The following is a 14,913-nucleotide window of genomic DNA, read 5'->3' on the forward strand; positions in this document are numbered from 1 at the left end:
AAAACACTTGCTTAGAACCCGTTTTTTTTTCCTCAGGATGAGTGGGTGTACTTGTCACATTGTGGTCTGCTGCTCCTTAGGACAGGAGTTACCATTATGCGGCTTTATGTCAATAATTCAGTAATCCTTACCTACGTTTGGGAAGAGGGTAATAACAATTTTAAATGATTTGTCTCTTCTCAAAGATAACTTGGTGTCCCTGCTTTCTCACTGATCATGTGGATCGATTTTCCATTTTTTCCTCTTTCATATCATCTACCTGATGACAGAGCAGTGCATGTTGTATCCTTGTCTTACTGTTTTGTATACGCAATAACCCATGCAAGAGAATAGTGTCTTAGAGTTTATTACCGCATCATCCGTAACAGATGCGAACTTCACGAAACGGTATCAAGTAGATTTAATGTCAGCAAATTAGATGCTATTTGCAGATACAACGGAGGATTGCCTTAAAGGGTATACTAGAAACACAACCACTTAAAGATTTGGATACCTTCTTGACATGGCAAAATCAAAGTAATATGTTTCTATTTATTTCATATTACCTTATTTAAGTAGACATAACACAAAGTTAGAGTGGGTCTGTAATTCATGTAAATGTCTTAAAGACCGCTGAGTAGTGTGAGAAATTGGGGTTCTGGCCAATGTTATCGCTGCGAGATAAAAATGCTTAAGAGATCTCCATTGGATCAATGCTACTGTGATGTGGGAGTTTGGAACAATTTTTTTAAAGCTCACTTTTGTTGGAGCTGCTGCGTTTTTTGACCACTTGGGGTTGTATTAGAGATGTGATTGTAGTATAGCGAAGATGTCTCTTCTATGTTATCAAGGAGTGTTGATCGATTGGGATGTAGTAATGAGGTCCGCAAAAGTATTCCAGTGGTGTAATTAAGTGGAGAGGAGTCCAAGGGGTGGCTGAAGCTTGTTACGTAGCTTATAAAGTATGCGAATATGCTTTTAGTCATGTTCCTGAGATGATATATTGGGATGAGAGTGAAGATGATTATGAGAATGAGGAGTTGGTGAGGCTTACCTATAATCAACATCGTCTGTTGCAGCGTTATAATCAGCAATACTACATCAAAACATAAGCCGAAGCGTTTTAATTCTTCAGCGCCACAGCGAGATAAGTTTTATTATTTCTGAATAATTGGAGCCGAATTCAGTTGTTAGGTCGTGGGAAAGTAATACATGTATAGCATATTTGAGCGGATGGGTCTTTACGAACATGCGGAGAAATGTAAGACGGTCTCTGTGAAGAGCATAGGCGAGGCGTATGATAAGATTATTTCAGAGGTGTTGACGTCTGATGAGGCAATGGCGTCAGCGATGCGGTTGGAATCCACGACTTGAATTGTAAGGATAAACAAGCACCTGATGAGAGATTGTTTATCTAGGATAGAAATCACATTTACGATCCTGAAGACGTCCTGTCTGGTGTTTTGTAATTCCTGCTCGTAAAGAGAACTTTGGATGATCTCTCCCGAGGAGTCTTTGAGGTTTTAGGTGACTGGAATCGGTCAAGTTTTTTCGTCTAATAATTATGATGTGGTCACCTACTTTGAATTAGGATTTTAAAAATATGGCGTCTGTGACCTGTTGTTTTAATTGTAAGTGAAGATGCTTCCATGGGGGGTCATTGTAATTCTGAGGTACAATGTGTAATTGTGTTAGTCATTGTTTTCTGATTTAAACAATCTGATCTGAAACGGTTTTGTTATAAACATTACTACCATAATCTGCCTATCATTTATTGGACTTTCGTGCACCTACAATACTATCAAACGCTTCAACGATATAATTTCCTTTTTTCTTTTTGAGAGGAACCACCCAAGCTTATTCGCTGATCACGTCGATGACCGTCATGAGATATTTGAATTTGTACGCTCTGTAATATCTCATGTCGAGGAGATCTGCCGACCATGCATTGTCTCAGTTTTTGCAAATGCTTTTGTGCAGGTCTATGCAGTTCTTGTGTAAGCGTTGAAATATCTTTCATCACAGCTGTCACTTTCATTTTACCTGTAATCGATGCCCATCTTATGTTTGGTGCCAATGATGCCACACACAAGAGATCGGACTGCACGTTCTCTGAAATATTTTGGCTTGAATGGTTTTAAGTCTCTCATCACGATTGGATCGGATCTCGCTTTTTCGTCGGGATGATCTCTATAACATATAATGTGTTGCATCGCGAATGCATCGACGCCGTTGTGGGGTCTTGACCGGTCAGGAGCTGATCGTTTCCATCTAGTTGCTGTTCTGAAGGATTCCACGGTCCGGTATCTTTATGTCCGGCAGCATCTATTAACCACTCGGCCTTGAATGTTTTCCGTTCAGCTCATGGACGTCCACGGCTCCACCGAGAATACGTCTTTCCCTCAGCATTTACCGTCTCACATACATATTTCTTTCCACGCGAAGGTCTTTACAACTCATGTAGTTGTCACAGTGTCTACAATGTTACAGTTTTAATATATAGCCATGACAATAATTCGCACACAATTCTGTTGTCGGTAGCATAGTTGCACATAATCTACATTTTAGTGGTCTCCGCTGGTGACAGCGATGCTGTCGGCGTCACTTTACCTGTGACATTATGCGCTTTGTTTGAACCACATACGGCACACCTCCATTTGGTCATGAGGAAATGATTCTTCGTGACCATCTCGACGGGATAGATACTCTCCGTTCTGGTTTTCCACTTAAGGCACCACGAGTTTATGTTTGATGTTTTATGTTACATTGTAAATTAATTTAGCGAAAAATGACTTCCAAGGGTGATTTTCCTTTCTACTTGCGTTTTATGTAATTGATGCAGTACCATCCATACGTGCTATCATTAACGTCTTGAAGCTTTACTTAGTGCGGTTTTAAATATATCGTTTGACTTCATCGGGAGGATGTAAACCGAATGAATTAAAATATTCTACGTCTCCATAACGTGGATCGTTAACCACGGCGATCGGGTATGTGCCATGTACATCGTGATAATTTTGCATGTTAATCACGCAATTCTCGTCAGTGTGATGAATTCCGGAAGCTGATCCTTAGAATGTAAAAAATAATTATTTCACATGCATAGCATTAACATAACTATTTTTAAATCCTTTAAATATGCATCTTACCTTGTGCAAATAATACAGATTGTCTAGATGGCTTTTACTCCGAGACATGCAGCCAACAATGTGGAAAGTGTTACGATTCTTGGACCTGTGACAAGGAGACAGGGGAATGTTTCAAAGGATGTGAACAAGGTTGGAAAGGAAATCGTTGTGACGAAGGTAGGCCTATACTCGACGTTACATGTAAATTGTGTATTGTATCCTTCTTGCATTTAGCTGTTTCTTTACATTTTTGACACATTCTTGGCAACTGTTCAATGAACCTGTTGGGTGCACTAAGAGACACCGTCTAAATTAAACACAATTAAAGAATTGTTTATATTGTTTAGAAATCTACGAATGATTATTATTCGTTAGCATGCATATGGGTGGGAAGGTTTTATATTCTACGTAACTTCATCTTCCAAAGTGCCTATGGATAGGGAATAAATATATGTACTATCACACTTTCCAATTACAATAATCCCAATTAAAGTTTGATTCCAAGGAGAAGGATCACTATAATATTACGAAATCGTTTAACATTTCTAAATGACTAATGGAATCTTCTACTCTTCATTCATGCTTGAACGTTTCTAGACCGTTGCCACCGGCTGAAACCGCGTGGTATTGGCTCTAGCGAAAACACTTACCATATTTACCTGATTGAAACGTTTTATTAAAATGAAAGTGAATTCTTAATTAATCGCATGCCTTACTCGTGCGCATAACGTTCAGTAATGTAAATGCCAAATGAAGCACACAATATTCAATAATGGATATAATAAACATAAATTGTTCCTAAATGGAACTGATAAAAGAATGTAATTTTAACAAATGCATCACAAACAATATTGTATATCAATGGAAGTGAACAATGTATGAAATTTTTGAACCAATATGACTGATGTCTGGAGCTATCAATATACGACAAATATATGAAATCTGTACAAATATGAACAATACATGGTACATCAACTAGCATGGTTGATGTATGATTGATCCGCACACGTAAGAGACATACAGTCGGGGAACTACAAGATACTTTTGATTCCATAACTCCCATCAACAAACCTTTGACCTCTCGCACGCAGTAAACCAATAGCATCCTTCCAGTCAACGTTACTATCGACCGTAGTATCCTGACTGCACAAACCACTTCCTAATTTGACGATTCTTTATAAACAGGTACAAGTGCAATGCCTGTGCTGTATGATACATGTTGCACAGTGCAGTACGAATACCATGATATTATCTACGCATTCACGCACATGAATTAACTTCGATATGCATTTTATTCTTTCATAAGAACGAATGTACACACTTATTATTCACAAAACCACGTTAGTACACACATCTGTTTAGGACAAGATTAACCACTCTGGATTACAAAACTCTAAAATTATTCATAATTTACTGCAAAATATAATTGAATTCAAACTGTTTGTTCAGATATAAAAGTGGCTAACTTGAAAAAAAATCCATATCAAATATCATGACGTTATGGGACATAGTTCTATTTTTTGGGAGATTTCAGAATCAGTTCCAAGACATTCGGTAAAATAAAGAATTCTATCACATGTACGACATTACACAAAACTAAATATCGAGGTCTGACTCCCTGTATTTATTCCTACGCCATGTAAAACTAGTTCTTTTGCGCCGACTAAGCTCAAACCACGTACGAACCTTTTTCATTTATTAATTTAAGTTGTTTCATATTCCTCATTTATGTTCAAAACTTCATGTCGAAGACTGAAGATGAAAGACAATGTGACAACTCTGATTTAGGTTTATAGTCATTAATATCAAACTGCTGGAGATAATTTGATCAAATGTAGTTTGTTCATTATTGTTACATCATCATTATTTAAGCCTTATATCTGTCATCACTAATAATGCAAAAGCTAAACACATCCAGCGTAAGATACATACACACTTCGTATTTCTTTAACATTCAACATTTAACTTTTAAATCATTTCGTATTAATACATACACACTTCGTATTTCTTTAACATTCAACATTTAACTTTTAAATCATTTCGTATTAAGTATCATTATTATTAGGTGAGATAAGGAACTCCTCGGAGCTAAGAAAAAAAGAAAAAAGTCATGAGCAATATTGCTGGCCCACGAAAAGGTCAAAGAGTAGATTAATACCTACTTTGAAAGGAAAATTATGCAAAACATTTAACCGCTGAAAACGGCATAGAGAAGATTCCTTTATCTCAGACGGTTTATTCTGGAAATACATAATAAAACTGAGCTGAATTTTGACTCTGTAGTAGGTGTTATCCAGAGATAAAATAATAACAAAAATGTGTGCATAGAACACAGATTATCTAGTATGATGTGTGTGTGATTTGGATTTTTAACATAGCTTTACAAACAAAATCAGTCGCATCACTAAAATGTCTGAGGGTGACAGTTTATAGTGATGTCTAACACTGGGACATCATGCCGCAGACATGTAGCATCATGACCCACCCACACACCCCCAGTCAGATTATCCTAACACCAGGCCAACCAGTTCTAATACTAACCTCTTAATAATGAGCGCCAAGTGAGGCAGCAGCTAGTACCATTTTTATCAGTCTTTGCCGAGGTTCAAACACACGAGCACCCGCATCTGAAGCGGATGCTCTAACCACTAGACCACCGGAGCGCTCGCTCCAGCATAGTACATGAAATGGCAAAAATACAAACTTTATAGGATGTATGAAGGACTGACGGAAAAGGTTATTAACATGTGCCTCAAGCACATACCATTGTCGTAATGGGACATAAACACATACCATTGTCGTAATGGGACATAAGCACATATCATTGTCGTAATGGGACATAAGCACATACCATTGTCGTAATGGGACATAAGCACATACCATTGTCGTAATGGGACATAAGCACATACCATTGTCATAATGGGACATAAGCACATACCATTGTCGTAATGGGACATAAAAGACTGCTCGCTCTTGAGCAATGTAAAGGGGTATCTTAACTCTTTTTGTCACACAACTCCTGGCAATTATCAATCGCGAAATTATCAATCGCGACTATTTGGCTTCACGTGCCTTTTATATGCTAATTTAACTAAAACAGAACCTACAGTTAAGGATTTTATGTAACTTGTGTTAACTATTTAAACGAAGACATAAGCTACTCAACAACAGTTTTACAGAACCAAAAAGGATGTCTAACCCGATGACATGACAAAAATGGAAAACTATGTAAGCTAGAAAGACACTTTTAGTGATATAATCTCTGTAGAAATGTCAATTTATCTTCCTTTCAGCCTGTTATTGTCTTAACAATGCGTCATTGTATGAATAGCAAGCACTATAAGCATGTAACTGAAACGGTTTTTATATGAATGTAATGAAAAATTATACATATAATTTATGTGAGACCGTACTATATATATATGTGTAGAGTGTACAATATAAGTAAGTTTTCATTTGTAGCGAATAAGTCTGCAAATTTTAAAATTCTTCTCGATTAAAATTTAAAACAATATACTTTTCATCCAACATTGGCTCGACGTTGATTATATTTGGACGTTTGTGTGTGTGTGTGTGTGTGTGTGTGTGTGTGTGTGTGTGTGTGTTTGTCACTATTTGGTGTCAATCCTTCTTTTTTATAAGACCAAGACCTACAAATAATTCCCTCTCCAGAAAAATCCATTTTAAATCATTAATAAAAGAATGTGACCGCTGTTTCAAGTAAACCCTGATGATAAATGTCAAGCCAAACGGCGGAACATATCTTGCAAACTACGTGTATTGCACTGTCACAAATTTAAACACACCTCCGAAGAAATCTTTAAATTTGTAAAATTTGAACTTCTATGTTTCTGTCTTTAACATTTTTCTGCTATACTAGGATCTAAAATACGTTATGTTACGATAATAGCCTATATAATACTTATGATACAATCTAAACTTTTCTACAACGCTAACGTTTATATTATTGATTTTAACAAATATATAAGTATTGCCAATCAGCACGTTATTAGCCTGTCCGGTTAGGGCAATCGAATTGAAAACCTAAAATAGACATAGACATGTCTCACATATGTATGCACTGTTTCCTGTGTAAACACATAGTGTTTAAAGTCTATTTTAGTATATTCAGATGAGTCGTTGAAGAAGAAGTCTCTGAAACTTAAAATATTTCTCGATTACAATTTCAATCGAATATATTTCCCACATCCAACAATTAGGTTTCTTTAGATGTTGGATGTATTTGTAGACTTTATTTTCATTATGTATCTCAAGTTTAAGTTTTATTATTTTAATAGTACGGGCAAATGATGTCCAGATGATATCCAAATGATCTCCAAATGATATCCAAGGCGAATTTTCTATTTGATCAAGATCATCCATAGCGATGCCAGAAATATAACCTCTTCAGTAATGCTGTTTTATGGAAACCTCGGCTGCTCAAAAGCAGATGGACAGTACATTAATTCCACTATCGATTTAATAAATTTAAGTAAGTCATCGAAGAACGAGTCTGTGAATTGTCTAAGTTTGTCTCTTGATTAGAATTTCAAACAAATGTAATTTCCACATCACACAAGTAGGTTCTCATCATGGTGGATATATGTATAGGTTTTACTTTCCTAATATATTTATAGACTAAGCTTTAGTTTACATTTGTATGGAACAATGATCTAATCAATTGGTGTGAAATGTATATTTTCTATCTGAACAATAATGTACTTAGGGTTGTCAAACTCTTTGACCAATGCTTTTTTATGTAAATTTTTTTTAGAATGCAACGTAGGAACATACGGCTACGAATGCAATGAAACATGTGGTAATTGTTTGAATGGAAACCTCAGCTGCTCAAAAACAGATGGACAGTGTCTTGGTGGCTGTCAAGCGGGATGGCTGGACAAAACCTGCAAACTAGGTAGGTTATGTTGCATATCTGTACACAGGTAACGAACGTTCATCTTGTTTTCTTTCTGTCGTTGACATTATTCCTGTTATGTTGGTTCATCCTGAGTTGCAATCAGTAATAGTGCAAGAATTTCGATTCATCAACTCATGACAACCAGGTCAACATTTTTGTTTCTTAAAAGCGTTAATCAAGTATTAGATTTAGTATGAAAAGTAATTAATTTCGAGAACGAAAGATATTTAAAAATGTTGAATCCAGCAGACTAATGTTTAGTTACACTATCTTAAGATCGTGTACGATTTTCGACTGTTCATTCCAAAGAGGTATTTCCGCAATGGAAAACATCTACATCAGCATTTTTGGTAAAATGCAGCCGTTTAGCCCAGCTATAAGTGATAACGCGTTCAGGTTCACAAACTTCCATTGGAAATACAAGAAAAGAATAAACAGAAGAAAAAGAATATATCTATATATATATATATATATATATATATATATATATATATATATATATATATATATATATATATATATGTGTGTGTGTGTGTGTGTGTGTGTGTGTGTGTGTGTGTGTGTTAAATGCCCCCTACGGAAACGAAATAATTATTAACCCCAGAGAAAGACTGACAATTACAAGATTAGATAGCTCCGAGCCAACATTCAGCAAGGCATATGGTCTAGGTGTATACATTATAAAATATAATAAGGTGAAAGGTACAATACTTTAATAAAGTCTATCACGATATTCAATAATTACAGGGCAATGTTTCAATGCCATTACTTCCAACATATGCAAGACTTATACAAATCGGTAGTTATTTCATCGCGCGAAATTAAAGGTGAGAGTATTACATTCCCGTGTTCCTAATTTGCCCTACGCCTTCGCACAACTGTCTGTTCTTACGGGTCTGCTCTTTCGAATAAGTGCCTATTCTACCGTACTCTCCGCATCTTCTCTTCTTTAATCATCGGGTGGTGTCCAATCCCAAACCGAACCTTCCTGTAGATTAGAAGGGATATCCAATTTTGTCTCCTTGTTGAATCACACAAGAAATAACATACTCTCACAAACCTTTCATAAGCAAAATGGCAATTAAATCATTAGGTTAACACATACACTCATATATAAATATTCCATACACTTGTTCTATAATAAAGACTATAACAACAACAATAATATCACTCCTTCTGATACATACTCGCATATCGCTAATTCTCGATATAGTAAACTATAAACATCAACACTCTTCCCCCACATTTACTACCATACAAATATGAAACGCCCAATTATACGCACAAGACCACCAATACCTAACTTTGCATAATCCACAGCTATATATTTAAATACAAACAGGTACAAGTTGTAACACTGCTCACTATTAAATTCAGCTATGGACCAAGCAACATCGTAGCAGATTACACTATCCACTTCGATTATATCGTAACAACTTACATACATCAATATTGAATATTAATAATTTGCTATCCACTACGTTACGAGAAGTTCATAATTCACCTATACATAAAAATTTATACTAAATTTAATGTACATAATAACGTATAAATCTTATAACACCTATTTTGGAAAGTAAGACAGATTCGGGCGAAAAAGTTTTACCTCAGAAACCTTTGTTCCAAATGTTGTCAGACCTTCCTAGAACTTCTTTTTCCCGTTCATTTTTATGAGTGCTCAATTTGTTCTTGGAGTATGTGAAGTTTTTCTTCGTGTATCACTTCCAAAACTGTACGTACTTACTTTTCAAGAAGGAGTGTAACGGGATAATATCTGGATACGTGAGAAACCCGCCCAAAATTTGACTATTTGTAGTTCTGATTGGATACCGGTGGTCTCTTTGAAAATTGTCTGAGGTTGTAGCACTGATATGTTATAATATCGTGTTTTCTGGTCTCAAAGGCTAAGTTGACCGGTGACATCAATGGCTGATTTCAAAACGTACAGAGTTTCTCATCACCGCCGCAAGGGTCTCTTTGAATTAACCGCGAACTTGACTGTGAGGCAACGGCTAAGTCACGGGCAGATAGTTTCTTTGTTTCAGAATCGGTCTAACGTTGTAATAGTATATAACACGTATTGACATTAAACAAAGTACTTTGAATTACAAATTCTGTCAGACATTTGTAAGTACTTTCAGTGCTGTTTTTTTATGAATTTTCTATGTGAACAAAAATGTACATAGGATTGTCAAACTCTTTCAGCAATGCTTTTTTATGTAAATTTTCTTAGAATGCAGCGTAGGAACCTACGGCAACGAATGCAATGAAACATGTGGTAATTGTTTGAATGGAAACCGCAGCTGCTCAAAAACAGATGGACAGTGTCTTGGTGGCTGTCAAGCGGGATGGCGGGACAAAACCTGCAAACTAGGTAGGTTATGCTGCATATCTGTACACAGGTAGCGAACGTTCATTTTGTTTTCTTTCTGTCGTTGACACTATTCCTGTTATATTGGTTCATCCTAAGTTACATTCAGTAATAGTGTGAGAATTTAATGTACCAGCTCTTGACAAACATGATAACATTTTAGTTTCTTAAAACCGTTAATCAAAGTACAACAGATATTTATATAAAGTTGAATCGCGTGGATTCCTAGCAATTCAGCAGCCTAATGCATATTTATGTTATGATAAGATAGTGTGAGATTCTTCACTATTCGATTCATGGACCTATTTCTACAATACAAACACTTATGTTATCAAGGATTTTCAAATGTATCTGCACCCCCAGCTATATGTGATTAAACGATCCGCTTAAGACTCTTACACTGGATAAATTAAATAGATAGCTAACACATTTATGTGCACAGGATGCATATAAAAAATGATAGATTGCACTGTCGATGTAATACATTCAAATCGAAGAAGTCTTTGAAACATTTATCCATTACAATTTCAAACAAAAATTATTTTTCACATTGAACAAATAGGTTCTGTTATAGAGTGTATTAGGAAATAATTTGTAAACAAACTATGTACACTCATTTAGTTCACGCTTTAGCTTTTGGTTTATTAGGTTTGTTTGTAGATGAACTAAAACAATCTATTTAGCACATTTGAAAGAAGAGATCATAACGTTAACCATGTGGAAGAGTTCACCGAATCGCAAATGAAATTTTCAAACAAGCAAACAAACGAAAATGATATTAGCAACGTCAAAAACGTATGTGAGAGACACAGTAATTGAAAATAACATTCTGATCATTTAGACAATTATTTAGGATTTTTTTCCCGCAACGTTTTGCAAATTGGAGAGTTCATGCTTGGACCAGTGCTATATATATATCAGAGACGTACCATTTTACTAGTCAGTCAAAACACTGAATTCGAGAAGACGATGCAGCTGAAGGTGTAAGTAGGAAACCAAGGGCATGAGAGCCAATAAGCCAAGCTATCCGCTGGCTAAATGGTTTGGCCCACAACATATAACTTGGAAATGTCTCCGTTCAACTAATTGACACAATGCTAGGCTAGCAATAGAAGACATACGCTTTATGATACAAATCATATATGGGCTTCCTCCAACAGCGAACATGCAAATGAAAGGACATAAACATTGGTTCTTTAGCTGGTAATAAGAATGGTAATAAACATACATTTAAGCATCTTAAATTTCTTCAGAATGTACCTTTTACATCTTCAAATCCGAATGACATGACCCATGTCATGAAAAACCTAATACTCACCGAAGTTGTACTGCAATTTCGACTACATTTCCAACTGAAATCACATTCTCTTTACTGTACTAAATTGGCCCAAACAATCGAGAGCCCATCGTAAGCAGAAAAGCAGAAGTTAGTTGGATCAACACAAAAACAAAATCCATCCATCATAGACCTAATGGATATTTTTTTTCAATGCGCATTTATTCAAACTATGACTCTTTCAATTTTAAGTAAGCCAGATCAATAATCTATTTTTAAAGCCAAAGTTAAAGGTCACTGAGCGGTACTAAGAGCGCATTAATAGCATTACTGTGTATTGGTGGATCTACAGTTGAGTATTTATTTTGACATATTGCATAAATTCAATTACTTTGTTTCTTGTATTACATTCAGTTATTATTAGACCTTATATAGGAAAACGAAATTAGTACATAATAAAAAGGTTACTGCACTTTTTCTCGGAGTAATACTGAAATTCCAAGCTCGTGCAGTATTACTTAGAAAACACGTGTTCAAATTTTCACATAACAGTGCAGAAACCTATAATTACAGTATGTGATATGTGCGATTTTCGCATATTACGGAAGAAGGAACTGGCATCAAATGCATACAAGGATAAGGAAAAGGTGAATCACATCACATCAACATCCCATATTTCATCCAAGTAGGACAGTCTTTAAAACGCACCCCCGACAAACACACACACACGCTATATATATATATATATATATATATATATATATATATATATATATATATATATATATATATATATATATATATATATATATATATATATATATATATATATGTGTGTGTGTGTGTGTGTGTGTCTGTGTGTGTGTGTGTGTGTGTGTGAACTGCATATATGTCTGACATGTTTACTGGGTATTTTATTCTCATTAAAGACTTCTCAGTTACTTGTATTTTCATTACTTTGGTTTAGTCCATGCGACCCATATCTGATACGTTTGCCAAATACAGCAAGATGATATTTCTATTACGTATGTGAGGTTCCTTTGTTTCTACTACATATATAATAACACTGTTATCTTCCCTAATATATTGCATAATAACAATAAACATGCCACACATACATGCAATGATCCTCTGTAAAAGCATGGACAGAAAAATTGATTTTGATGGATTCAAGTAATTTATCGAAGAAGACGTCATTTGTTTCAAAACAACTTTAAAATCGCACAGGTAGTTTGTTTTCATGCTGGATGTATCAAAAAAAATTATTTTATAAACAAAAAAGATCAATTTTATGTTTAATCATTCATCGTTTTTTGACAATGGTCTTAATATATCAGGAGGATTACTGATCTGATATGAGCTGTACATTCGGAACGTTTTACATCTCTACGTGTTACGTAGTAACAATCTCTTCTATATACATCTTGTAAGAATGCGTCTTAGGCACCTCATCAATCATAATATGTGCTAATAACTAAACCACTGCAGTTATGTATATGAAGACAGCTAATAAGAGTAGCTACATCTATTGTGATAACTTTCTTAGAATGCAGCGCAGGCTCGTACGGTGTGGGATGCAACGAAACATGCGGAAACTGTTTGAATGGCAGTACGAGCTGCTCAATAACAGATGGAGAGTGTTATGATGGTTGCCAAAGCGGATGGTCGGAGAAAACATGTAAGCTAGGTATGACTGTTTGCAACAGCGTATGAAGATATGATTCCAAAACAAATTATTACAAATGTTTAGTAGCATCAAGTTCATCATTTCATGGATGTGTTTGCTTCATCGACATCGATATATTGGTACGTGTCTCGTAAAAGGTCTGAATAAATAGTATTTAATTGTATTTTAATATTAATTTTAATAATAGTCATGAATCTAAGCAAGTAAAGTTTAATTAATGTGCACAAGTTTTATATATATATATATGCGATATATATATATATATGCGATATATATATATATATATATATATATATATATATATATATATATATATATATATATATATATATATATATATATATATATATCGCATATATATATATATGCGTGCGCGCAAGTATTTAGCATGAAATCATATGATAATATAATGAATGCTGTGTGCGTTAGCAATGTGTTTCATGTAAATATCAAATTGGATAGGATATTAACTACCAAAACGGTTAAGAGGCAGTTGAAACATTTCAAGATCTGTTATCAATAAAGGAGCAGGCTACAATTTATTGTGGACAATTTACCCAAGGCACCTTTTCTAGACCTTAATTTCCCCTTTGATGTGTTTTGTCCATTTACAGCGTGTATACATTTTCAAGGTTGTGTTTCAGATGTTGCTTGCAAAACAATTTGCCTGACATGCTGGCTTGCTACTTTTGCTGAACGTCTGCATGAAATAAAGTTTTCAGAATAAAATAAAAGGAATTTTTCCATTATATAATCGTATGAAGCAAATCAAAATGGTTACATTAATTTGGAATGTATCTTTATACACATATGCACAGACGGTACTAAGTGAACTTACGGACATTAATGCAATGGAATCCGTGGTAAGTATAAACCTAATAGAAAAAGTGTGAAAAGATTGCAAAATGCTATGTTAACTATACTCGAAAACTAAATGGAAAAATATTTACTTTAATGGTGTGCCTACAGCGAGTTAAAATATGGAGACAAATAAACAAACACAAATCATATATAAGCTGATATGAATTATTCTATCAGTCATTTTAAGTATACACATATGTAAATATCCGAAGTAAAGTGGAGATGGACACGATTTCCCTAACTTAACATGTATGCACTGTACATCATACTTTTCTTGACTTAAAATTAATCAGGTACAACCTCAAACCAGGAAAATGCCTTTACCATTGGACTGACAATAAACAGCTATTACACTGGTCAACAGTGAAATCATTACTGACTTGAAAAGGCCCTAATCTGTAGTATTTTGGTGTGCCGAACACGAATATAACCGTGAAAAATTTGTATTGGCTCTCGTTTTGAAGATATTCATATACCTCATTTTCTATGTTTCACTGTGTAAATTTCTCCAGTAGGACTGCAGCAACATCCGGAATAATGATGTAACATTGCATAATACCATCATGCTCACATCATCCACAGTTGATTGCATCATTTTCTGATGCAATGCAATACTAATGCCATGCGGCTGCTGAAGTAAGTTGACGTCAGCAGTGTACTATACATGTGTAGGCCTATTATACTAATGCCAGG

General features: G+C 35.0%; 1 protein-coding gene across 2 annotated transcripts in view; it reads left to right on the forward strand.

Moving 5' to 3' along the window:
- The window catches only part of LOC149796848 (tyrosine-protein phosphatase Lar-like), a 97,032-nt gene that overhangs the window by 35,189 nt on the left and 46,930 nt on the right, over window positions 1–14,913 (forward strand). Inside the window, exons 4-7 of one of the 2 annotated variants that reach the window (XM_089961486.1) lie at window positions 3,147–3,284; window positions 7,882–8,022; window positions 10,259–10,399; window positions 13,219–13,359. In XM_089961486.1, coding sequence (XP_089817612.1) covers window positions 3,147–3,284; window positions 7,882–8,022; window positions 10,259–10,399; window positions 13,219–13,359 — 561 coding nt within the window. The remainder of the gene's footprint in view (window positions 1–3,146; window positions 3,285–7,881; window positions 8,023–10,258; window positions 10,400–13,218; window positions 13,360–14,913) is intronic. The other variant, XM_089961487.1, reaches the window with a different exon arrangement.

This window comes from Sinohyriopsis cumingii, chromosome 6 (assembly GCF_028554795.1).
Source record: "Sinohyriopsis cumingii isolate HCF-2022 chromosome 6, ASM2855479v2, whole genome shotgun sequence".
Lineage (NCBI taxonomy): Eukaryota > Metazoa > Mollusca > Bivalvia > Unionida > Unionidae > Sinohyriopsis > Sinohyriopsis cumingii.